This window comes from Schistocerca cancellata, chromosome 6 (genome assembly GCF_023864275.1).
Source record: "Schistocerca cancellata isolate TAMUIC-IGC-003103 chromosome 6, iqSchCanc2.1, whole genome shotgun sequence".
In the NCBI taxonomy this organism is placed as follows: Eukaryota; Metazoa; Arthropoda; class Insecta; order Orthoptera; family Acrididae; genus Schistocerca; species Schistocerca cancellata.
In genome coordinates, this window is record NC_064631.1 from 629,746,030 (window position 1) to 629,774,011 (window position 27,982).

A 27,982-nucleotide genomic window follows, 5' to 3' on the forward strand; every position below is an offset into this window, starting at 1 on the left:
GCGAATATGGACAATGTGGTTATGATTTTTTAGACTTAGATACTGACGTAAGAGCCGTAAGACGGTAGGCAGCTTCAACGGGTTCAGATTCTTATGAGCCGGCCGGTGTAACCGAGCGGTTCTAGGCGCTTCAGTCTGGAACCACGCTACCGCTACAGTCGCAGGTTCGATTCCTGCCTCGGACATGGATTTGTGTGATGTCCTTAGGTCAGTTAGGTTTAACTAGTTATAAGTTCTAGGAACTTTTCTGAGGAGTTTCTGAAGAAGAGAAATTTGTTAATATCGAGTATAGATTTAAGTGTAAGGAAGTCGTTTCTGAAAGTATTTGTATGGAAGTGAAACATGGACAATAAATAGTTTGGACAAGAAGAGAATAGAGGCTTTCGAAATGTGGTGCTACAGAAGAATGTTGAAGATTAGGTGGGTAGATCACGTAACTAATGAGGAGGTATTGAATAGGATTGGAGAGAAGAGAGGTTTGTGGCACAACTTGACTAGAAGAAGGGATCGGTTGGTAGAACATGTCCTGAGGCATCAAGGGATCACAAATTTAGCCTTGGAGGGCAGCGTGGAGGGTAATAATCGTAGAGGGAGACCAAGAGATGAATACACTAAGCAGATGCAGAAGGATGTAGGTTTCAGTAGGTACTGGGAGATGAAGGAGCTTGCACAGGATAGATTAGCATGGACAGCTGCATCAAACCAGTCTCAGGACTGAAGACTACAACAACAACAACACGTTCTAGGGGACTGATGACCTCGGATGTTAAGTCCTATAATGCTCAGAGCCATTTAGATTCTTATGAGCGCGGAATACAAGTCTCGCCTATGTTTGACAAATGACCGATGTCTGTGGAAAAATGAGAGCATATAGCTTGAATATTGATGTTTCACAGTGCAGTGTTGCCTTCTGTATCTGTTTTTCCATGAATTCAAAACTGGATGCATTTGCCTGTTAACGAATCTCATGATTCCTTATTGTTATTCGAAAAGGTGAAAAACTAATTTTCCTTCTTCCTGGATCGTACATACGTATTGTGCTTCATGGACTTAAAGAAGAAACATTTCACGGATGACAAGCGGGTGGCACAGGAAAAAGCGGTAAGGGCCTCCGAAGTATGGTGGAGGCAGCAGAGCGGAACGAGAGCGCGTAGCAGCCCCTATTTTCCGCTTCCTGGCTGGGGGAGCGAAAGGTCGTAGACCGGGGGCAAAGGACGGCCGATACGTGCCGTTTGCCGCCAACAGGGCGTGACCCGCCCCTAACGGCCCAAGACGCCCACCTACGGCCCTATCAACGCCGCCAAATTGAGTGGAGGCGCTAAAGTTGCCTACCTCGCTACCGACTTCCCGCGCTCAGCCAATCGTGAGAATTTAGCATCAAGATGGGCAAATATCGTGCCAGTCGTAATACCGACACTTCATGCCGTTCGTAATTTTCAACTGTTTATAGGTAACGTTTGACCCCTAGTCTGCGTATCCTTTGTTACTATCTATGTTTACCTAGGATTTTGCCGCGAATAGGAAAAATTCTACACCTTTTATTGACCTGAGAAATATTATATAGTTTACTGAACTACGTACAAGATGTACAGAACTGTAGCTCTGGGGCAGGAAAAGCTGGAGGGTGATATCTTCGTCTTAGTGGCGCGAAAGCTCGCCAGTGGAGACGTGGAGAGAAGAGGAAAACTGAGAAAAAGTACCATTCAATTGTTAATTATCAGACCAAGCACATTGCAGCTATGATGCGATGCTAAATTAACCACAATTCCAGGGATTACAGCCTCTTCTGAAAGTTTGTTAAAACATATGAACATGTGGAGTGACATTATTTTGCCTCTTGCCAATTGAGAGAACTTTAATCTATGTCTGCTATATCAAAGCAATATTTGCCTAGGTCGAGACAGTGCTTCGTTTCAACGCCTCTACACAAAGTACTGATTTCTTTGTATTGTAAAAACACGTGGGGCTGGCCGATGTGGCTGAGCGGTTCTAGGCGCTTCAGTCTGTAACCGGGCGACCGCTACGGTCGCAGGTTCGAATCCTGCCTCGGGCATGGATGTGTGTGATGTCCTTAGGTTATTTAGGTTTAAGTAGTTCTAAGTTCTAGGGGAATGATGACCTCAGATGTTAAGTGTCGTGTTCCTCCGAGGCATTTGAACCATTTGAACCAAAACACGTGGGTCAATATCAACGTGTCGACCCAAAGCGTGTTATGTGTGACGGGATTAAGGTCATGTTGCTGAAATACGAGGAGCAGTCAGATGAAGAGCGAGCACCCACCACAACGGGATCATGGAATGTTTCCATTCAAAAGTAATCACTACACGCCATAACACTATTATCCGACCGGTTAACGTGACGATTACTTCTTGTTTGTTAAGTGTGACGGGATTCGGGTCATGTTGCTGAAATACGAGGAGCAGTCAAATGAAAAGCGAGCATCCATCACAACGGGATCATGGAATGTTTCCATTCAAAAGTAATCACCACACGCCATAACACTTTTATCCGACCGGTTAACGTGACGATTACTTCTTGTTTGTTATTTGCGATGGGATTCGGGTCATGTTGCTGAAATACGAGGAGCAGTCAAATGAAAAGCGAGCATCCATCACAACGGGATCATGGAATGTTTCCATTCAAAAGTATTCACTACACGCCATAACACATTTATCCGACCGGTTAACGTGATGATTACTTCTTGTTTGTTAAGTGTGACGGGATTCGGGTCATGTTGCTGAAATACGAGGAGCAGTCAAATGAAAAGCGAGCATCCATCACAACGGGATCATGGAATGTTTCCATTCAAAAGTAATCACCACACGCCATAACACTTTTATCCGACCGGTTAACGTGACGATTACTTCTTGTTTGTTATGTGCGACGGGATTCGGGTCATGTTGCTGAAATACGAGGAGCAGTCAAATGAAAAGCGAGCATCCATCACAACGGGATCATGGAATGTTTCCATTCAAAAGTAATCACCACACGCCATAACACTTTTATCCGACCGGTTAACGTGACGATTACTTCTTGTTTGTTATGTTTGACGGGATTCGGATCATGTTGCTGAAATACGAGGAGCAGTCAAATGAAGAGCGAGCACCCACCACAACGGGAACATGGAATGTTTCCATTCAAAAGTAATCACTACACACCATAACACTTTTATCCAACCGGTTAACGTGACGATTACTTCTTGTTTGTTATGTGCGACGGGATTAAGGTCATGTTGCTGAAATACGAGGAGCAGTCAGATGAAGAGCGAGCACCCACCACAACGGGATCATGGAATGTTTCCATTCAAAAGTAATCACTACACGCCATAACACTATTATCCGACCGGTTAACGTGACGATTACTTCTTGTTTGTTATGTGTGACGGGATTCTGGTCGTGTTGCTGAAATACGCGGAGCAGTCAAATGAAGAGCGAGCACCCACCACAACGCGGTCATGGAATGTTTCCAGTCAAAAGTAATCACCACCCGCGATAAGACTTTTATCTGACCGGTAGACGATTAATTCTCGTTTCGTAGAACGCGGTCGGCCGCTGACGGATCAACAACCGCAGCCACTCTTGCTCTTCCTCGTACAACAGTAACCGATGCCCACGTATGCCTTTCCTCAGGTCGTTAATGATCTGAAAACCACATGGGAAAAGTTGCGGGCTGTATGGACAATACTGCATTGTTCCCCGATCTAATCGGTGAAGAGTAACCTTCGTCCGATTGACAGTGTGCAGGTGGGAGGTATCGAGCTACAGGATGATTTCGTCCGACAGCCCGAGGGTGAACCGCCAAGTCACGAGTGGAAGCGTCCCACATCTCCCCACCGTACAAGATTCGGTAGGGTCACGGCGACGATCTCCTTCCACTGCATGCTCTCTCTGCTCATCGAGTTCCTCGAACGCCGAGCGCCTGCTACAAAAATCAATTAATCGCCTTGTCACACTGTGGCATAAACACCTTAACACGTGAGGTGACTACTTTTGAACGGAACTATTCCATATACCTCTCTAGTTTTCCGTATCGGCGACTTGAAGCTTAGTACCTGGTTCAATGAACGAAAAATGTTTATGTTCATTTATTCCGCAAATTTTAAATTGAATTTGAATATCATAAAAAGTGAAACATTTCTTTTAAAACAGCCTGCATCTGGCAGTCCTATTTGATTTACAGTTAAGATAAATGTTCAAATATTGTTTAGCAGTTCTTTCTTTTATATATGTGTGCATACAATATACACTACTGGCAATAAAACTGCTACACCACGAAGATGACGTGCTACAGACGCGAAATTTAACCGATAGGAAAAAGATGCTGTGATATGCAAATGATTAACTTTTCAGAGCTTTCACACAAGGTTGGCGCCGGTGGCGACACCTACAACGTGCTGACATGAGGAAAGATTCCAACAGATTTCTCATACACAAACAGCAGTTGACCGGCGTCGCCTGGTGAAACGTTGTTGCGATGCCTCGTGTAAGGAGGAGAAATGCGTACCATCACGTGTCCGACTTTGATAAAGGTCGGATTGTAGCCTATCGCGATTGCGGTTTATCGTATCGCGACATTGCTGCTCGCGTTGGTCGGGATCCAATAACTGTTAGCAGAATATGGAATCGGTCGGTTCAGGAGGGTAATACGGAACGCCGTGCTGGATCCCAACGGCCTCGTACCGCTAGCAGTTGAGATGACAGGCATCTTATCCGCATGGCTGTAACGGATCCTGGAGCCACGTCTCGATCCCTGAGTCAACAAAGAGGACGTTTGCAAGACAACAACCATCTGCACGAACAGATCGACGACGTTTGCCGCAGCATGGACTATCAGCTCGGAGACCATGGCTGCGGTTACCCTTGACGCTGCATCACAGACAGGAGCACCTGCGATGGTGTACTCAACGACGAACCTGGTTGCACAAACGGCAAATCGTCTTATCTCGGTTGAAACCAGGTTTGTGTATAGCATCATGATGGTCGCATCCGTGTTTGGCGACATCGCGGTGAATGCACATTAGAAGCGTGTATTCCTCATCGCCATACTGGCGTATCACCCGGCGTGATGGTATGGGTTGCCATTGGTTACACGTCACGGTCACCTCTTGTTCGCATTGACTGCACTTTGAAAAGCGGACGTTACATTTCAGATATGTTACGACCCGTGGCTGTACACTTATTTCGATCCCTGCGAAACCCTACATTTCTGCAGGATAATGCACGACCGCATGTTGCAGGTCCTGTACGGGACTTTTTGATAAAGAAAATGTTCGACTGCTGCCCTGGCCAGCACATTATCCAGATCTCCACCAATACAGTAGAAAACGTGTGGTCATTGGTGGCCGACCAACTGTCTCGTCACAATACGCCAGTCACTACTCTCGATGAACTGTGGTATCGTGTTGAAGCTGCACGGGCAGATATACCTGTACACGCCATCTAAGCTCTGTTTGACTCAATGCCCAGGCGTATCAAGGCCGTTATTTCGGCCAGAGGTGGTTACTCAGGGTACTGAGTTCTCAGGATCTATGCACCAAAATTGCGTGAAAATGTAATGACATGTCAGTTCTAGTATAATATAATTGTCCAATTAATACCCGTATATCATCTACATTTGTTCTTGGTGTAGCAATTTTAATCGCCAGTAATGTATTAACTCACATTTATGTGTGCTGGCAGATCATATGTCTAAGGAAAGCCAGAAATGAGAGTGGTATGGCATAGTTGACAGGAAGGCCCGGAAATGCAGGTTTGCGGCCTTATTGGAAAGCGTTTCTGTCGTTCGCTCGTAATGACTGCTTTCTTTCGCTTAGTATGAGAGTTGTGTTTTTAAGCGTATCTGTTAAGTATAGGCGGCTGTGATGGGTGTTTGCAGTGTAGGGTCTTGTGTGTGTTGGATATTGATGAGAGAGGGGAGAGCTTTCTCTTCTGCCGTAGCACTAAGTGGGTAGCCGAGTTTAACGTCCTCATCCGACGGACAGTACACCAAGAACAGTGTCACAGGCCCCCACTTCACGAGTCATTAAAGAGAAGTTTGGGATTTAACGCAGGACGTTGGCGCAAAAACTGGTGATCAGGCACTTTACGGCACCACCCATCCTCTTCTTTGTCGTAAAGGCAAATTGAAAGCAGGCAGAAGCACGTGGCGTACCCCAGCAGTTACCCATCGAAGTACTGGCCACTGTCGATGTTGTTTAACTTCGCTTATATGATGGGAAACGATCTGTTCTACGAGGCAAGGTCTTATGTTGCAAAGGGCGTATACCTGCAGGTTATCTTCCATGTTGTTTTACTCAGAACCATCTTGGATATTTTCGTATTCAGTAAGGTGAGTGAGTGATGTTAGTGAGTATCCTACAGAGAAAAACTAAATCAGTAGTATAGAGGTAAACTGACTCTATGAAATAGTTTTCTCGTGAAGTAGTTAGTGAAGGAATCCGCTTACGTATTGAAATTTAATATGTGAAGATTAAAATTACCTGGCTTAGTAAAATGTTATACTGTATGGTTTCACGACCTTAAAGTTACCTTGCTACAACTCGTAACAAAATGCTTGTGTTACCTAAGCGAAATTTTTTGCTATCAGCATTCTTTTGTATAATGAATACGGCGTGTTTCGGAACGAATAAATAACTCGTACTTGGGCCTCCCAACAAACTATTAGAAAGACAATCATAGTCAAAATTTGATAAAATAGTAATTCACCCGTTACAGAACTGTGAGGTTGAATTGTAATGTTAATTATCGCCAATAAATCTTTGAGAGCCCCAAGGATATTGTATTTATATTATGGAGAAAGAGTGGGCTTCCTCCGAGGGTGATAGGTGAAGCAGGGTGGGTCATAAGCAGCTCGATGAAAGGAGAAGCCATTTATTTACATCCAACATTTGGCATTGGAAACTCATGCCCAAATGCATCGAACCCATGGACCTCAGTGGCGAAGTCTTGTCGTAACGATACCAGTAGTTACAACGTTATTGCCGGGACTATGTGATTGAGGTTAGTCAGCAGCTGGCACGCGAGAGAAATACGATCAGGAGGTCAGGAGGAGAATATGAAATGCCGAGAGGCTGCCCCAGATGTGGCGTGTGAAGGATGCATGGCAGACACTGGTCCAGAGTCCGTCGGCTGGCACCTGGCTGGTGACATCTTAGTGCAGGCGCATGTGTCAGCATTGCGACAGGGGCACTTCAGCTCCACTCCTCGCCCTTGGCCCATCAGTGCTGTGACCGAATAACGGTGCATATGGTCCTGACAGAACGATAGTTGAGCGGTTGGAGCCTCACGGCAGAACGGTGGAAGCTCATACTCTAGTGGACGACCTTTTTTTTTTTCAGACATCATTCTTCTGGCTCGTTTCATGTGGCCCGCCACGAATTCCTCTCCTATGCCAGCTTTTTCATCTCAGAGCAGCACTTGCAACCTACGTCCTCAGTTAAATGCTGGATATATTCTCATCTCTGTCTCCCTCTACAGTTTTTCCCCTTTATAGCTCCCTACAGCACCACTGAAGTCTTATCCTGATGACTAAACAGATGACCTGTCATCCTGTCCCTTCTGCCTGCCACATATTCCTTCCTCTCCGATTCTGTGCAGCACCTCCTGATTCCCTACCTTATCAGACTACCAAATTTTCAACGTTCGTCTGTAGCACCATATCTCAAATGTTTCGATTTTCTTCTGCACCGGTTTTCCGACAGCCCATATTTCACTAACATAGAATGCTGTGCTCCAAACGTACTTGCTCAGAAATGAGCTTGTTGTGTGGTGATCGCCACAAGCGTCACGAGCTGAACTATCCTTCATTGCAGTAACTCGCTGGTCACCGAGCAAACAGGTGAGGTTGGTGGCGTTGCGTAAAGCTGCATCAGCATAACGCACGGCAACGATGCCCTTGCCTTTGGCTAGATTCCTTGTACTCTATTTGAACAAATACCATTTCTCTTACTGAGACTCAAACATCCAATTCTCGGATGATTTATTACTGTGATTGCAATTTCTCACGATTTTAATCTTATTCGGTCACAGGCCACCCGATATGAGATAGGCAGTTGATTAGCATGGGACAAATTCAGCCGATGTTGTCTGTATTGCCCTCAGCTCAAAGATTGGTTTTAAGCTACTCCCCAGTGAAGTCTGATATATGCAAGTCTCTTCACCACTGTATGATTACTGCAGCCGGCATCCATTTGTACTTTGCCTTCTGTAATCAAGCACTGATTGCCATCTGCAGTTTTTTCTCTTCATAACCATGGTGATATTGTTTCTTAACATCTCAACCAGCAGCTTAACTTGTTTCAGTAAAATTGTGGCACAACGCTGCTATATTACAAAAATAATTAATTATCTCTTCTCTATCCCTCTTATCCTTACCATTCGTCAAGAAAGTCACATTTCAACATCATCTACCCACGTCTTATCTATAATTATTGTTGAGCATGTTTCACTTCCGTACAAAGCTAGGCTCCTGATGCGCAGAAACGACTTAGTAATACTGATTTAAATTCGGTGTTAACATATTATTCTTTTTCAGAAACACTTCCCTTACTGTCAGCATTTGGAATCGCCTCTAATTCTACCAACGCCCGTCATCTTGCTGCCAAAAACGCAAATCCTATATACTACTTTCATCGTCTCATTCCAAGTCTAAATTTTCATCGTCATCTGACTTACATTTGCTATAGTCCATTATCCTTAATTTTCTTTTGTTGATGTTCGTCTTGTACACTCGTTTTAGGTCCCCCTTAAACATCCTAACAACCACCACCATCATCACACTATCCATTTCGGCCAACGAGTCTTCATTGTCCTTTGACGTCCCTGTCAGTATTAGCACGTTCTCACTCATCTTAAAGTTTTATCTTCTCCCTTATGCTTATAAAAAATTCTCATACAGAATATATCACCAAAGAGCATGCCATCAACATTCAAACAAACAGAGGAGTTGCATGTCCTCAAGGAACGCAGAGACTTCCTTGATTTCAGCCGTTCCAAGTCTCACCTAAGAAAGCCATGTTGGCTAATGCTGCAGTGGTACAACAGTCAGTGATGTGGTTCAAATGGCTCTGAGCACTATGGGACTTAACATCTTAGGTCATCAGTCCCCTAGAACTTAGAACTACATAAACCTAACCTACCTAAGGATATCACACACATCCATGCCCGAGGCAAGATTCGAAACTGCGACCGTAGCAGTCCCGCGGTTCCGGACTGCAGCACCTAGAACCGCTCGGCCACCACGACCAGCCAGTGATGTGGTCACGCTCCTCTGACGCTACTGGAAAGGCACTCTTCAGGAACCATATGCTATTGTAGATCCTCCACAAGCACGCCTCCGACGAGGTCACGTCACTGTTGTTTTTGAGATACTCATGTCACCCGACCGAGGCCATGTCTGTGGTTCGTTTCCGTGTCATTGGTAAGGAAATCGTTTCGTTCCTGTCAGCAGCTCTTTATAAATTACAGAAAAACTTGAAATCAATGTGCAACGGGAATTTTACAACTGTATTAACATTTAGAGTTAAACTTCCTCAGTTGCTACTTAGATTATCTTGTAAATATGAAAACCATTATTCTTGAGCAACTGAACTGTACTTTTTTATTTTTTTATGAAGGATATTACATTTAACAGCTTCTGTACTATTCATTTTTCTAAAAAGTAATTGACTATTATAGTATTCATTTGTACAAACATATATATTTTGTATACAGTCGTTTAGATTTAGATACGTTATTTTTCAAAGCATCCATTGGTTGTTATGAAATCTGTTTAAGAAAAATACAATTACACACTCGTAAAAACTGACACTCCTGTGCTTTGCAAAAAACAGAGGAAACGACATTCTAAAATGCCATAAAGAGCATTTAGCACATGGGGCCATAAAGAAAACAGAGAAAATGTACAATGATCAAAGACGCACCCATGCGATATTTTAATAACACACACAAACAGACACTCATATTTGCACACACAGGCGTGCACACATACACATACATACACACACACAGACACACATACACACACAACGCAACGCTACTCCCACTATAATACATCCTTTCCAAAGACGAGTATTACTGCTTCCCAAATTAAGCAAAGGCCCTTATCTTCATCCCCTTTCCTTGACTGTTGGTAAGCTATGTAATGTAACAGAACTTTGAATGCTAAATACTCATTATTATTACCTTTGTTATTATTATTATAATAATTATTATTATTAGTAGTAGTAGTAGTTGTTGTTGTTGTATTACGTAATTCAGTGCTTTTATGTTAGTCTTCCAGTGTGATGCATCGTAGATTACACGTGCTGTCAGAGAGTCATATTGATTAAAGAACTATCTGATGTATTAAAGAGAACTTATTTCAGATATTGTGTAAACATTTTTTTGCGTCGGTGATTTTCCTTTTATGGGCTTTAGACCATGATCCCAAACACCTTTAACTGATTAACTTTACAACTTCCATTACTGGAGATACCACCAGAGGCTATGAGGTAGACAACAATTACAGTCTCAGATAAGCTTACCAAAGTGAATCCTTTATACTGTAGTGAACTCGAGAAATTGTTTGTGACATCACATAACATGAAAATTACCGGTGAGATCGCCCCACACTGGGAGCCAATTATTGATTGAAATCAGCAATTAAATGAAATGAAAGACGAAAGGGTACGAGATTAAGGGGTTAAGGTATGAACGGGAAAGATTGCTTAGTTGACTAAAAAAATGCAAAAATGTGTTTGTTTACACAGGCCGATACAAAATACGTAACTCGGGGCTACTTTTCACTGGGCATGGACACGACTCTTTTATTAAGGGGAAGGACGGAGGCATGAATCGTCTCGCCATTATTCGTGATCATTCTTCATGTAGTACTATCGGCGGCAGGCGCTGCATTGGTGAGGCGTATCGTCTCGGAGCTGTGCGGCGCGAGTCCGCTGCTCTCGTCGGCAGTCGCTAATTTGCGGCGAAAGCCAGGTACGGTCTCCGTTTTGTCTGCTCGTTGTGGTTTACGCGGCCAAAGCTGCGGTATCGCGTTGTCGAAAGGCGGATGTTGGTGGTGGATGGAAGAGTCTCAATGTCCTCTTCCTTCCGCATTGTCTCACCGACTTCATCTACACTTCGCTCAGTTCAACGGTTCCTCCAAATTTACTCCTCTCGCGCCGTTATCACTGGCGGACTGAATTTGCAGTGGCGCCCAGTTACTAATCGCCATTTCATGACCGCGCCTCTCTGCAGGGTGAAAACTTCATGTCTTGCTTGGACTGGAGTGGACTCTTCCTTACGATTTTACCAACGTTGGGGCCTAAGTCTTCCGATGTTTCTCTGCATTCCAGAGTTGTTGTGAGAGCAGCCACACAGCATATCTTTGTAACTGCTGTCTCTACGTGAGGGCTGGACGGACTCATGTATGTGCTTTGTCTTAGAATCTGCCAGCGTCTGTGATTTATAAGGAGAGTCCTTACATTCCAAGAAAAATATTTTAAAGAAGGCTGACTTTTTTCAAACGCCTCCCTGTGAGAATTCTGCTCGCTTTGTGTACGCTCTTCCCAGTGGCTGTGTGGTGCTGGAATTGAGGACTCATTCTTGTTTGATAAAGCTGGTAAAGCGATTGCTCCCAGGCTAGAACTCACATACCTCCGTATTTTTGACGTACCATTCTAATGACGGCAGGGATTCATCAGTTTTTGGCACTCTTGTGAATGTGTATCAAGCTCTTCGCAACGAGCCCATTCTTAATTGTTGCGAGAGTATTACCCCACCTATCCCCTGTGTGACAGCAGAATGTCTCCAGTGTCCACTTCTAGAGCGCTTGCCGCATGGGGTCCCGTCGGCTTTTTCCTCGGTCGCTGGTGGTATGAGTGAAACTAGGAGGTGTCACACAGTTCCTTGTCCTGACTATGAAGCTTTTGCTATAGAAGATTGAGATTCATCGCAAAGTGGCCCATCTACGTTCCCTTGGCCAGTCGCACACATTCTAGAAAACTTAAACAAAAAATTTTCGTTCGGGCAGGGGTGAGTGAACACCAAATGCTTCTGTTTCGTGTTTACTAACCTCACACAGAGGTGAGAAAATTTTGCTTCGCCAAAGTGTTTGCGAGTTTCTTCGCTTCACAAAGTTAGTATGGATCAATATGCGTCACACGGTTGTCTAAGAATAACTTGTGCACAAGAACTGAGCGTAGTATTTGCAATGTAGACCCAGGATCGTGGCAACAGTCATTTTATGATTCTTTTAGGAAAAGCATACTTTATAATCAATTACAAATGGTAAAAAACAATTAATTACCGATATTCAAACAGAAAGTGTAAGTAAAAGTTGGCGGTATTTTCCAAGTTTGTAATCTATCAGTTAGCAAGACACCTGAAAATTTGTCTAAGAAATAAGAGAACGTAAATAAAAGTATGGGATGTTAAGCCTCCTAAACCGGAACACGACAGAAAGCAAAGAAAAACGACCAAAGCAAGAAAAACAACAAGAGTCGCGAACGCCTATGCCAACAAGATAGTACAGCTAGCCCCGCATGACACACTTTAACATTCTTCCCATTAAATCTCATTCTGTATCACGTTCTGGATATAAACAAAGTTTATGTACATAGGTATACTCAAAGCATAAATACATATGCACACGAAAAAAACATATCATGTAATACATTATAGTTAACAGATATATCGTAGAGTTTAAAATTGAGTACTCCCGTGGCACGAGTTGACTTTGTGATGTATAGATGGGTACTTCTGAAAACAAATTGTGTATGCAAATGGTTCAAATGGCTCTGAGCACTATGGGACTCAACATCTTAGGTCATAAGTCCCCTAGAACTTAGAACTACTTAAACCTAACTAACCTAAGGACATCACACACACCCATGCCCGAGGCAGGATTCGAACCTGCGACCGTAGCAGTCCCGCGGTTCCGGACTGCAGCGCCAGAACCTCTAGACCACCGCGGCCGGCAAATTGTGTATGCAACCAAATATTTTACACCTCCCTTCCTTGAGGAAATGGTCCTTTAGTGTCAATGGAGGCGAGTGCTCCACCTTTAGTTGTCAAAATCGGACGCAAAGGAATTTTACTATTTTACTGGATAGGCTCATGAAGCTATTCTTCTGACAGACAATGTACGCTCGCAACAAATGTTGCACACGTCTGTGTGGTACACACACACACACACACACACACACACACACACACACATACACACACACACACTTCACTCACTAACGCGGCTGTTGCGGTAATATTACATTTTCAATGGTGCCCTAACATGTCAAGTCCATTCGACTATTTACACATATGGTTGCCCTTAATAAATAGATACAAGACCTGCATAGATAAATAAAGATTAAAATGACTAAACAATATATGAGGAACACAAATCATATTGAACGTTTTGATAGCGTTACAGATGTACGTAAGACATATGCAAAATGAACATGTAATAATCTAGATGTGTGAAAATCAAAAATTAACTACTCACATTAATACTGTTCATCTCATCTCACATGAGTACACTATAAATCGAGTCAACACACAGAGTTAAGACATACGAATCAAATCTGAACTGTACACTGCAATGATGCTTATCACAGAACTTCACTCACAGACGCCAGCATGGGAAATGCGGAAGACACTTAGAATTAAGTTTCAAATGGTTCAAATGGCTCTGAGCTCTATCCGACTTAACTTCTGAGGTCAACAGTCGCCTAGAACGTAGAACTAATTAAACATAACTAACCTAAGGACATCAGACAGATCCATGCTCGAGGCAGGATTCGAACCTGCGACCGTAGCGGTCGCTCAATTCCAGACGGTACCGCCTAGAATCGCTCGGCCACTCCGGCCGGCCATTAGAATTTAGGCACGCGATACAAAAGTTAACTTTACACCGCAATAATATTTATAAAAGAGTTATGTGCCAGAAATGCTATCATGGGAAACCTTACAGGCACATAGAATTAAGAAAGTATACATAAATTTGACCCTATAAAGTAGTACTGTTCATGAAACAGCTGTACAAAATGAATAAAAATCGGGTTTCAGTCAAAGGCTTGGTCACACAAAACAGTAAGTTTCTGGTGGCGTTCATTACTCGACTGCATTGAGCCAAGACGGAGAGGGCTATATGGGTAACGCCTCAGAGTTTTCAACAATGGTGCACTATGTTCCTTCTCAGTGAATTTGTTTTCCTCATATAAAACACATACAAAAATAAGTTTGGCACCTTCTTTGCTACCACACAACCTACAATCATTATGAACGTGGTACACATCACTGATAAATGTACCAATAACTGATATGTGATATGTGGGAGGCCACGTTGTTATTTGCTAGGCCGCATTTTGTCAGCCGTACGAGCCACATGAACGTACTCAGACGCCTGATCTTGTACCTTACTTTGTATACCATTATATTCTTCAATAATCTTATTCACTAAGTTTAACAGCGTCGGCTGTGTGAGCCATACAAACGAACTCGAACATCAGTAATATAAAAACATATCTTGCGGTACCTAACTTTTCACCCCCGATTGATGTTAACATGCCCAATTCAAACATGAAAAATAATCCCTGCGCGCTTCAATCCACATTTCATGGACTGTTTTGCAAAGATAAGATGGCTACGACTCCCAACGCACTGTACCATTGGTGCGCCTCTGTACGCTGCAATACAAATCTCATCAAATTCAGTTTTCGCCCATGACTCTGGCGTCATTATATTGAACACCTGCCAAGGTAGTACGGCAAAAGTTGATGCAATACTCTGTGTTAAAATTATGTGTATACAGCAACAAATGAAACATACATGTAAATCGCAATGCGCTTCCGAGATTTGCATGATAACCCCACTATATACAATTATCACGCTGACGAAGGCATGCGGTTCCTATTATCCTCGTCCTCTACGTAGCGAAGGCGCACGGAACGCAGGTACACACACACACACACACACACACACACACACACACACACACACACATACACTTGCAACCGTGACATTACATATCTACATTCACGCAAAGTGTCCCACAATCTACGAACGCACAGGAACTGACTACCTAGGCACAACGAATACCAATCACTACAACAGAGAAACTATTCACAAAATACAACGTGCCGTTAAAAGCATTCTTCAATTTTCGATACTGATACTGCTGCACACTACTTTATTGAGCCACATAATGCTCTTCTGCGGACGTTAGGTACCTTAACCACGCTCTCGTCGTCATTAACAGTTTAAGTTTTCGGTATTGTATGCCGTGTCCCCTGTTTCCGAGGGAGAAGTCTTCCATTTTTCTCGCCACTTCCACCCATGGAAACACCTGCAGTTCTCCAAAAGCTGTCTGACTTCTGTACATTTTGCGTGCGTGAATGGAACAAAACTGTCTTTACTTTTGGTGAGTGAGCGTATGCAACGCGCGTACTTTCGTGGCGCTCCTTCCAGTGCTTCTCAGCCGCTCTACAATCTCTTTCGCATTTTCCCCAGTGCTTCTCAGCCACTCTGCAAACCCCTATGCATTCTACGCTCCACATGAGACTCTCTCGTGCAGTCTAATCGTCTCGACGCGCTTGTCGCCGTGGCATTTAACTATGGGCACTCTCTGGATATTATTATGTTCCCTTTTGAGCATGTCTTCCATACTCACATGGGCGTCTTGGGACGTCTCGGAAGCGTACTCTTTTAAGGTCTCTGGCCCTTTGAATCCTAATAGTGCATGTGTGAGGGTCAGCAACTGACACGTTACTACCCCTAAAAATGATTCAAAAACAGTATTATCAGTTACTTAACATAAATTGAAGGGAAAGAGTAACTGTCACCAGAAAGTGGTTGCGCGTACTGTCGTCCGCAATACGTAGGACTCACTTCGGTAATACAGCGAATGCTTGAATCTGAGCATGAAACGTGTAAGATAAGTTAACCACTATCAAAAACTTTTAAATGTGCGTTAGGCCTGCGTCTAAGTGGTGCAAGCCGCAAAACGACGTCACTGATAGTAGACGAATGACCGATCATTCTTTACAAAGCTTGCGTGAAAATCCTACTAGGTACAAATGAAATTATCGGTCCAAGCGTCTCAGGGACGTATAACGTAAGACGCAGTGGAAAGTAATGACTGAACACGAAAGGTATTTGATCATTAACGTCAACGAACAATGTGCCGTCAGCCCCTCTGTTCCAGCCGCGAGCCTCTGAAGACACGTCATACAAATTGAAAATCATATAAATGTCACATGATTTTTATTAGAAACAGAAGGAGAACATATTTAACGTTATAATACATTAGGAAAACGAGATTGCCATTTACAGAAGAATCTATACGATAAGCACAGCAGAATGACGTCCGTTCCTTACGGGAGCGAGATAGCAAAAGAAAAATAACTTAACAGAAGATAACAATACAACCAAAGTACAATAATGTCAGGCGAACGAAATTAGTATAGCTATTAGACATGAGATTTTAGGAGTCGATACACTCAAATTAACGCGTAAGTGTAAAGTACTACAGAGTTACTTCACTAACAGTCCATCCATACAAAATATGATGAAACAAAAAGTAATAATACATGCCCCCCTCGAAGGCTTGAAGGTATACGAAACACCGAATACTTTCAAGTCTTCGACCAACGTTAGGGTGAAAACGATTGCACCATGGGTTTCCATATTTTCATTCCACAAAGCACTTGAACACATAACGTAAGTTGACACACAGATGAAGTGTGCATATACCATAAGAAATTCAGAGCGTGTTACATACAGTAGAGTCAGAAAACGATTTTCATTTAGTTAGCAACATAAATTACAGTTATGTCAGTAAATTATAATTCAAAATCAGTCTTAAAGTAAATGCATCTTTATAACACCGATCCAGATATCGGTGATAACTTCAAGGGTTAAAACGTTTCATAGAGGTACAATGTTTTACAAATCAAATACTTCCCATCAACTTGCTTAGGTAAAGATCTGATGTACTAACTTGCTTAATTAAAGATGGCACGTAGCGTAGCATATTCCAATGATTTCGTAGAAGTACCATGTTTTACAAATCAAGCAAAATGTAAAAGTATATGCCCCCCTCGAAGGCTTGAAGGTATACGAAACAGCAAATACTTTCAAGTCTTGGACCAAAGTTAGGGTGAAAGCGATTGCACAATTGATTGCGATATATTCATTCCACAAGGCATTTCAACACATAACGTAAGTTGACACACAGGTCAAATCAAAATCAAAATATTTCACATCAACTTGGTTATTTACAGATATCACATATTATGATTTGTTTCAGTTATTTCATATCGTAGATTTGCGAAGGATGAATTTTGGAATGATCGTGCTTCGCATCACTACTATTTCCTAGAAATTTGGCTCTATACAATGATAACTAGAATTGACGTCGACATAGACCGACAGCCAGAGACGATCTGAAGAAATGTTGGACCTATATAAACTCAATGTAGACTCGATTTTTCCTGTGGCTGGATCAGGTTTTTCGATTTAAGAAAGGTGACGATGATGATGTTTGGTTTGTGGGGTACTCAACTGTGTGGTTATCAGCACCCGTACAAAATCCCAACCTTTGCTCAGCCCCATCTCGCCACTTTCATGAACGAGGATGAAGTGATGAGGACAGCACAAACACCCAGTCATCTCCGAGTACGAAAAGTTAATTTGTGTAAACACAAATTGTAATCGTAGTCTTCGGGCAACGGTTGACGTAGAAAAGTGAGAAGGCAATGGATTTATACAAAGTCGCGGTCTTCTAGTTGTCGAAGAAAATATCCAAATTTAAAGGAATTTCTATAAATCTAAGTAGACTCGTGATCATCTTATGCTGACTAACGTCAGAATAGTCTGAGAAAATGAATGTATGCAATAGCGAATTAGACTCGTGGTCATCTGGTGGAGTGGTTCATAGAATTGCTTAAATGATGTAATCTAACTGTAGGCTTGTTATTGATATTTTCATCCTGTGCATCAGAGGCGGAGTGTTGGGTGGAGGAAGGGGAGAGGGGGAAGAGAGCCAGGTGTCCCCTCCGGTGAATGGCTGATGACTGCTAGTAGTTCCCTCCACCGACACCGCAAGTGCGACGGTGCTCAGGAGCCATGAACTTCGATAGCACAGGCGAGTGCTGGTAGGCTTCGGAGTGCTGCCAACTATTTGGTCAGTATTCCACATGGTTCATGAACCAAAGTCAGAACCCACCATCGGTGCTTAATAAAGACTTGTTCACGCATTGCTACGAACGCTGGTGCACTTTCTGGTTTTATGCGAAACTTTGGTAGCGATCCACTTCACTGGGGACTCGATTTAAATTTAGTGTCCGTAAAGTGGTACTATAAGCCCTATGTGCTGACTCAGCATTTACTACTGTTCAAAACGTTTGATCCTAAACAAAGCAACACTGCTGTAGAGAGCATAAATATCTCTTTAATTCATATTTATGTTAAAATGACGTCACATGCTCTGCTGTAGCGTTCATGTATGGCATTCATGTAAATTCTTGCTGCCATAGCAGAAAGTATAGGGTACACACGGTACACACGGTGACAACAATCAGATTTGCAGTTGAGGTCATGTCCGTTGGCTTAACGTGCGCGGAAGGCGACTCTTGAGTACTCACCCTATTAAATCCGTGACAGTTTTCGCGAAGAGTGCACTACCTGCAGGATCACAGCATTACAGTGTCCAAGGGCTTCACAATGCATCAGTACATTACTTCATCGTGGTCGGGCAGGGGTGAGTAAACAACACTACTATACACATGCTTCTGTTTCGTGTTTGTGGACTTCACACAGAGGTGAGAAAATTTTGCTTCGCCGAAATTTTTGCGAGTTTCTTCACTTCACAAAGTTAGTACGGACCATTATGCGTCACACGGTTGACTAAGAAAAACTTGTGCGCAGGGACTGAACTTAATATTTGCATTGCAGACCCAGGATCGTGGCAACAGCCTTTTTAAGATTCTTTTTCGTAAAAGCGTACTTTATAATCGATTACAAATGGTCAATAAGTAATTAGCTATCCTCAAACAGAAGGCGTAAGTAAAAGTCGGCTGTATTATCCAAGTTTGTAATCTATCAGTTAGTCAGAATCTTGCAAATTTGTGTAACAAATAAGAGAATATAGATAAAAGCTTGTGATATCAAGCCTCCTAAACCGGAACATGGCAGAAAGGAAAGAAAAACGACAAAAGCAAGAAAAACAACAAGAGTCTCGAATGCCAACGCCAACAAGATAGTACAGCTGTCCCCACATGACACACTTTAACCTTCTACCCATTAAATCACGTTCTGTATCCCGTTCGGGATATAGACAACATTTATGTACATACATACACTCAAAGCATAAATAGATATGCACTTGAAAAAAACATATCAAGTAATACGTTATAGTAAACAGATATCTCATAGTATTTAAAATTGAGTATTTGTGCGGCACAAGTAGACTTTATGATGTACAGATGGATACTTCTTGAAAACAAATTAGGTATGCAACCAAATATTTTATACCTTCCTTCATTGAGGATATGGTCCTTTAGTGTTAATTGAGGTGAGTTCTCCAGGTTTAGTTGTCAAAATCGGACGCAAAGGAATTTTACTGGGTAGGTTTATGAAGTTATTCTTCTGACAGACAATGTAAGCTCACAACAAATGATGCACATGTCTGTGCGCACTCCGCAGGTAACGGTATGTGACAATTTCCCATTTCCACTTCTCGATCCCACAATACCCCCAGCACACATGCATGTACTAGACCAGGTGATCCTGGCATTCACGGATGCACACACACACACACACACACACACACACACAAATACCAAACTCATTGTCTATATTACTTAAATGCAACAATACATCATTATGCAAGGTGTAATACAGACTCAGTGCGTAATCTATCTGAAGTACCAAAACATGTTTAAGTTTTGACCACTTAGAATCTGAATCCTATCGCGCTTCCATATTATTACACACCTCTAAATAATGTCATCAGTGGAGAGTGTCCTTCAGAAGCAACACTTTCTGAACTGTTATGTACTCCACAAGTTGATTAAACTCGAGATAAAGGGTAATCGGCGACAACGTTTTCACTACCTTTCATATAAACAGTTTCTAAATCATATTCTTCTAAAATAGCCTACAGGTTAAAAGGTAATTTAAAGCTCAGTGGTTGCATAACAATTAAACATGCCGACTGCAAATAATGTTATTTAACTTCTTAAAAGACCAAACCATGGAGACGTCCTGTAATTCCATGGCCAAATATGACATTACACACTCAGTCAGCCCCCTAGTAGCAAAACTGGCGACGAGAACTTCCATTTGTCATTCATCCTCGACTGTCTGAAATATACAATATCCAAAACTTGAGTATGACACATCTGACCCGATACAAAAATCATTCTCCATATCAGTATGGTGATAGATTTCAGCATGGACTAGCACATCTTCAATTTCGTCAAAAGCATCCTGGCTCTGGAGAGACCAGGACCAGGAAACATTTCTGTTTAACAAAACCAGTAGGTCTTGCTGATTTAAGAGTTGATGCGAATTTAACCGCATTAAAGCTGACGCTTTAAGAGTGTTTGGGACATATCGTACCCCCGGCAGGTATAGAACCTGATCCAAACAAGATACAAACTACAGCCAAGTCTCTGCCACCGACGTCTCTAAAACATCTGATAGGGTTCCTGCTCAGGAAATCTTTCAGCTGCTTTAGTGACGTTGGTGTCAGGCATTTAGCTATATGTGCCGGAGGTGTGATGTGTCCTAAATACTTAATATATTGTTTACGGAATTCCGATTTCTCCAAGATCCTCTGACTCTGGAAACCGTTGCAAAACGCCGTAACAGCTGTATGTGCTCCTCCAAGGAAGCTGTGGCTATTAGCAAACATCAACAGAGACGATAACCCTGTCTAACAAGCCCGTCCCTAGGACGGAGTGAAGGGCTGTAATAATTACACCAGAGTAGACATTCAAACCAAACACTAGCAACTTAAACTGGTACGACCATCCAGTGAAGACAAAAAAAAAAAAAAAATTAAAAAATTGTGTGAATTCCTAAGGGACCAAACTGCTGAGGTCATCGGTCTCTAGACTTAAACACTACTTAAACTAACTTACGCTAAGAACAACACACACACCAGTGCCCGAGAGAGAACCCGAACTTCCGTCGGGAGGGGCCACGCAATCCGTTACATGGCGCCTCAAAGCAGCGAAGACAGAAGCAGTATATTTCTTTGAATACTCTAACAATGGGATCTGCTAGTACGATGATCGGGATCGAATGTCATTAAAAAGTTCATTCCCGAAAACGTTTATCGTGCATCTTCGAGTGCTTTCAGATGGTTTGGTAAGTACCTGATGATTTTGTTAGTGTAACGTCAGAACTAAGCACACGTCCCGTCCTGGCATAGCTATGGCTAACAAGGTACTGCAGTAGGGAGAGAACGAGGTCTCAGTAACGCCCCACGCGAGCAGCTTACGTAATTCTTTTTTCACCATATCCCTCCTGGTCCAAGGAATGGCTTAGGTTTGATTACAGTAATTGTCATGGGGAACAACATTCATGTGATAGACGTATCCCTTTTCAATACCAAATCCCTTTGCAATAACAGGCTTTTCAGAGAAAACACGTATCTTCGTCATCAGTAAATGCATAAGTTCAATCTTTTGTTGTACATCAAAGCATACAGATTCCTGAACCTTGCTGCGACATTTGTGTGTACTGGGTAGATCTTCACTCACATTCACTGACGCTGTTTCTGTTTCAGTGTTGATAAAATGACTGTGTGGTGACAGTACAATTACACTAACTAATTTGATTGACTGTTTCTGGAATGATACGCTCTGACGTTCATTAGTATCAATTAATTTTAATTACACCTCCTTCTCAATAACAAGTTGGGTACATGTTGCATGCTGGAGGTTGACATATGCACTCCTCAGTCTCAGGAACTCCATCCCCACCAAGCAAGTTGCGGTTAAAGCCTCAACCACTAAGAAGGTGCACTCAACTGCTCCGCTCTCAAATTCTACTAAAACCAATACTTGCACCTTTACTCTTTGCGTGCAGGCGCAATTCTGTACCAGTAAAGTAGGAACCTTAGTTTTTTCCAAAATTCCATTTAAGCAATAAGTGTCCTTCACACTCATACTAGCACCGGTGTAAATCACTATGTGACGGCAATACCTCCGACTACATCGTTCACAGACGCTTGTACTTGATGTACCCAGACTTAACTACGTGATGTCGCTTAACTACACAGTTTGTAAAAGATATCTTGAATTCCGTTGCAACGTAGCAAGTTCGTCGGATTGAAACAAGTGTTGCCCCATTATTTCCCACGATCACAATCAAGGAGCGTGAAGAGACTGTATTTGGTGCGACGCACTGTTGATTTGTGGATGCCGCTCATCCACGCACTCCACAATCTGTGTTATCCCATTTCGAGGGGTTTGTGAACATCCATTTTGTGGTCTTGGCTCGGAAACAGATTGATTCCAGCCGTGATTTCCGTTTGGTTGATTACCTTTCTGTGGACAGTTTTATCTCTACTGGTTACCATGGTTCTGCCCCGACAACCACTGCCCTACATGTGGCCAATTCCTACCATTCTGGTAACCAGGGTGAAACCCATTATTTCGGTTTCTACGCTGGATTCTAATATATATTCCAGCGTAGAAATCGTATATATATATATATATATATATATATATATATATATATATATATATATATATATATATATATATATATATATATATATATGGAAGCGGTAATCTTACATGAACGCTATCTGATGAGAGGTGTCACCAAATCCATCAAAACTATTGTAACTGTATTTCAGTTAACTTTTATTCAAAATAATTAAAAATCCTTAACACTGTGTACTAAAGAAGTTGTCATGTGAAACGCTGTGTTATGCAGTGCAGTGAACAGTGCTAAAAAGCGTGACGTCACAGTATATATATATCTTGCAGTTCTAACATGTAAAACTAAAAGAGTAAAAATCTGTCATAAAATTACAAACTGAGTTTTGAAAGAATAACAGCCCGAAATTATTCTGTTAAAATGGCCAGAAAATTTGCGTACCCAAACTGAGTACAGTTCGGAACAATTGTACACACGCGAACATGCAAGACAGCTCTGTAAGTAAGAATGTGTACCAAGGAAATGACATCTAAACTAAACCCTAACTGAAGTGTCTATGATGCCAATTTGTAGTGCAGCGCTTGACTGTAAATAATGTTACTGCGTCCTACCATTGATGTTAAGCTGGCCCTAACAAACTTTCGTGACTTATCGTGTGAAAACGGAAACTCAGTACTGCTCTAAAGTGCCGAATGTTAGAATGCAACGCAGCAGAAAACGAGCTAAGGAAACCTTTCTCAAGTGCAATGTAAGGAACCCCAACTACATTAACCAAATTGTGGATTAAGCTTTAAGTTCTTTCACATAAAATGCATTTCAACAATCAGGTTCTCATTGTCCCATAGTCATCAACCGATTTCAGTTATTCATCATCATACAGAATGTAGGTGGGTAATTGGACAATAAAATGCTGATGGTTGAAATGGATTTTATTACATATTGAACAGCTGTTGAACCTCACATTATGGAAACATTACTAAGCTTTAATTAAGTGTCTTCCGCTAATTGCAATGTGATGACACGCGAATACAAAATAAAACTTTTGTAAGGGGACGCTGACATAAACTGAGCGTATTGACAGATGTAGAAAACTGTATTATGAAACACACTTTTAACAATTACAAACGATCTTCACTAAATTCACAAAGAAACTAACTCTGCCAAATAACTCGATAATGAAATGGTAAAGGGGTGGTGAATTTACGGCTCCGATTCCAAGCCATGTGAGCAGATAAGTTTGTTTAACCTCGTTACTAGAAGCAAATTAAATGACCTGAATGAATAAAGACAAATTATAACGAAAACATGCATTGCTTAGACTCGTCAACAATTAAGCGCAAACGAACAATGAAGTGGCAACATTACCTAAATATCTTCGCAATTGTACAGCCAATCTTTGAAAAACCATGTTTCCAAATTTTCCCTCCCTACTTTGTGGTATCAGTATCTGATCTTCGCCACAAAGTAGGAAGAACTTCAAATTAATGACAAAGAAGTTAGTGGAAATACTTGAACGAGGCGGGATTAAAGTAAATATGAGCGAAACAGAATATCTAGCAGCGGGAGGAGATGGAAGGGATGTAGTACTCGAGAAGCAGATGTCGATGCAGAAGCCAAAATACTAGAGGAGCAGTTAAAATGGTAAATGGCGTTCAGTGGAACCGGACGATATTAAAAGAAACAAAGACGAGGATTCAGCAAATAGTAGAAGAAGGTACACGATCACAAGGTGCAGAAGAATGGAAACTGGGGAAGAGGCAGAGAAGCAGAGTGCAGGCAGTAAAGATGAATGGAATGAGGACAGCAACGATACCCACTACAGAGCGGAGAAGAAATGAGATAAATAGGGAGATAATGGATATGGAATAACCAGTCTTAAATTGTATAGCCATTTACGCGAAGTTATGCAAGGACGATAAGCAAAAGCAATCTTGGAATGGTAACCACCAAGAAATATGAAGCATGGACAGCCAAAACTAACATAGAGAGCGGAGGTAATCGGAATGATAAGAAAGATTGGCATGAAAGAGGATGATTGCTACGATTGTGGAAGCTGACGAGTGGAAACAGGGAACCGCTGAAGAGTAGAGAAATCCTTAAAAGTAAAAGCAAGTATATTTCGAAAAACCAATGTTCTCTGTGTCCACATCGGTTCGTTCTGCTGGTTATTTTCCAAAGACGCTCAGCACCATGACAGGCACCAGCCTGTGCCACTTAATGGACTCAAGTGCTACACTGTTACGACAAACTACTTATAACCGATGATCACATTGCTTGTACTCTGAACCTCTGTGGCGTAAGATATCGACTAGTACAGACATCGGGCTTAAGAATATCGAGTATTCGAATATGACTCTTCGATAATGATAGAGTTCACGTCTCTCTCTTCCACTGCAAAAAAATAAACTCGATACCTTCGATCACCTTGCACATTAAGTTAAAAAAGTGTATGAGGTGAAATGGACTCTGCAGGAAAGCAAATGACATAAAATAGAATAAATATTGTCTGCTGTTCGGTCAGGCCGTAAACGGATCCACACGGCGTCGCCCTCGTTCAGTGAATATTACTTTTTGTAGGAGATTTTAGTTTTTGAACCGCCAGGGTAGCCGAGGGCTATAATGTGCTGCTCCCTCTACTCGGGTAGGCGCGCCGGGGCCTGGATCGAATCCGCCTAGCGGACTGACGACGAGAGCCGGTGTGCCGGCCAGCCTGGATGTGGTTTTTAGGCGGTTTTCCACATATCACTAGGTGAATACCGGGCTGGTCCACACGTTCCGTCCCAGTTCCACAGCTCGCAGACATCTGAACACAATGACACTATTTCATGGATTCCATTGGACACCGACAGTTGGGGTACACTAATTCCGCCCGGGGGGGTACGGGGTGGCGGCAGGAAGAGCATCCGGCCACCCCTTAAACTTAACATGCCATATCCGATTAACCATGGTTGACCCTGCGTAACCGCGGGACAAGGTGCAGGCGGTAGAATAGGATATTTTAGTTTTGTAGAAAGTTTTCCTGTTTTGAAATTCCCTGTTGGAATGGACCTGATTAGTTCTCTTCGGTCACTCCCAGTGCGTGACACGGAGCTTGCTCTTCTTTGCAGGAGAGGAGCCGGCCGCGATGCAGCACGGCAGCAAGGGCCCGGCGGCGCGGCCCGCCGAACTCCGTGCGCTCCTGGTTGCCGCCTGCGCCTGGGCGCTGCTGGCCGCGGCGACGCGGTGACACTGCGGCCCGGCTCGCTTCTAACTGCCGACTGCGCAAGCGCGTCGTCTCCACTGGCTGGCTGGGAGACCGGCTAGCCGCCGCGGCTACCCGAAGACTTTCGAGGAGGAGGGGCGCCTCAGCAGCGTCCACAGGCCTGGCCTCCGCAGTCGGTCCTGGACTTCCGAGAGGCAGCCTGCTCGTTATGTTACCGCAGCGACAGTTAACAGTGCATCGCGCAGTTCGTCCTACAGTGACCAGCCAGTATTTTCAGTATTCAGATCCTTGCATTATGCCGAAGGACAATTTCCAGAGGACAATGTGCAGAACGTTATACCGTTATAAAACAAAGTATTTTCTGCCGCTTGAATATTTGAAGCATTGTATTTGATCTATTGGTATTTGCATTATGTACGGAAAATAGCATTTGTTAACAGAGGTAAATAATATGATAAATAAATCACATGTCCTTTATTCGTCACTTTATTTAAGCACTTTGTGACACTACATCTGTATTTTAACGCGTGCCTTATGACAGAGTAAGTAGATTTATTGATGGAAGTCGAAATAGCTCCCGATATGAAGTCCACTGTAAAAAGGAGTCCTAATAGAATGAAAGTCTTTCACTAACTATAAAAATTCATTGTCGAAGAACAATGCTAGGTACTGCTATGTAGTTTGTTGCAAATGGCAACTTATCTAAGAAAACGTTTTTCTGAATACTTTCCACGTGCTTTTTTTATTACCCATGGAATGTCTAAGAGGTACACAATTTCTTTCCTGTTCTTCGCCAACATCTCTTCCACAACATCTACAGCGCCTCATATTCTTGCCGTCAGCCTGCATATCAGGAACTAGTGAACTTTTTTTATCCATAATGCAACCCCACAAACAACTCAAAAATAATTAATTATGACGAATGTAGTAGCCATGATGTTGGACTATCTCTGCAGTTCAATTTCTCCAGAGATTTTTAATTCAATAACCTGTGAACAATTAACATTCACTCTGGCGATGCACCAATTTATGGGAACACGCCCATGGCTGAAATATCTGTGCTAGAAGTACGACACCCTGTTTCAACATATCGACTCAAACTGTTGCCGTAATGTCAGCATAGGCGGCTTTTAGTTTACTGGGTTTCAGGACACACCATACAACGATCTCAATATTCTACTGTCAGTAACGACGATAGGCATGTAACGGGAACACAACATTCAGTCCCCCAGCGGAGAATATTTGCCGCCCGACGTATCACTTCAGTTAACAACCTACTGCACTGATCGCTACGATCGGACGCGGACTAAAAAGAGCAGTCCAGTAATATTGTGCTGTGGATCAAGCCACACCACATATTCACTTTCAGGCAATACATTATCTGCTGTACCACGATACCTCGGTTCTCCCAATTCCAGATGCAGACGTTATGACTGTTTAACTTCTCGTAGGAGCGAAAAATTGATTTATGAGGAAAAGAACCCTTATTAAGGTAACCATTGCCAGCATTCTTTCTTTCAAGCATTTTCGTAGCAAACTCAGCACGGCTGTGTCTTTCATCTGTCCGCAAACCTTGGTGGAGAGGCACTTTGTATGCACTGAAATCATCCGTATCTGTAAAATCTTCACTACAGTGCTCTGAGGTATAACTACTGCAGACTTATGCTAACCGTCGACTGCAGTTCATGAGACCCCTTACGAAACTGCGCTTTCACTGCACAGGTGTCAGTAACAACCCTAACTACACTACTAGGGAGAAACAGAAAAGAAGTCAGATTCTGTGGGAGCATATAGAAATGTATCCAAAAACCTACATGAGCTAAGGTACCATGCGCAATAATCCGCATATGCATGAGGTACTGATCCATAAAAAACAACAACAACAAGCTGCATATCTATGTGTAGTATTCTTTCTTGGACATAAATTTTGTAATCAGGAAAAGACTTTGTACTTACCTTGTACACTATACTCTTCATGGGAGGAAATTATACAAAATAATCCGAAACTCATAGAACTTAAAAGAATGTCGGTAAAGTGAAGACGAAGACATAGTGAAGAAAAACCTGACAACTTTTTCATATTGTAGGATCCTGGGACCAGACCGACAAGATGGTCATTACAACCGTT

At 42.5% G+C, this 27,982-nt stretch overlaps 1 protein-coding gene across 1 annotated transcript in view; it reads left to right on the forward strand.

Annotated features, from left to right (window-relative positions):
• The window catches only part of LOC126088457 (immunoglobulin superfamily member 10-like), a 349,239-nt gene extending 323,361 nt beyond the window's left edge, over positions 1-25,878 (forward strand). The window contains exon 6 of the mRNA XM_049906598.1: positions 25,760-25,878. Coding sequence (XP_049762555.1) covers positions 25,760-25,878 — 119 coding nt within the window. The remainder of the gene's footprint in view (positions 1-25,759) is intronic.
• Positions 25,879-27,982: the final 2,104 nt, after the last annotated feature.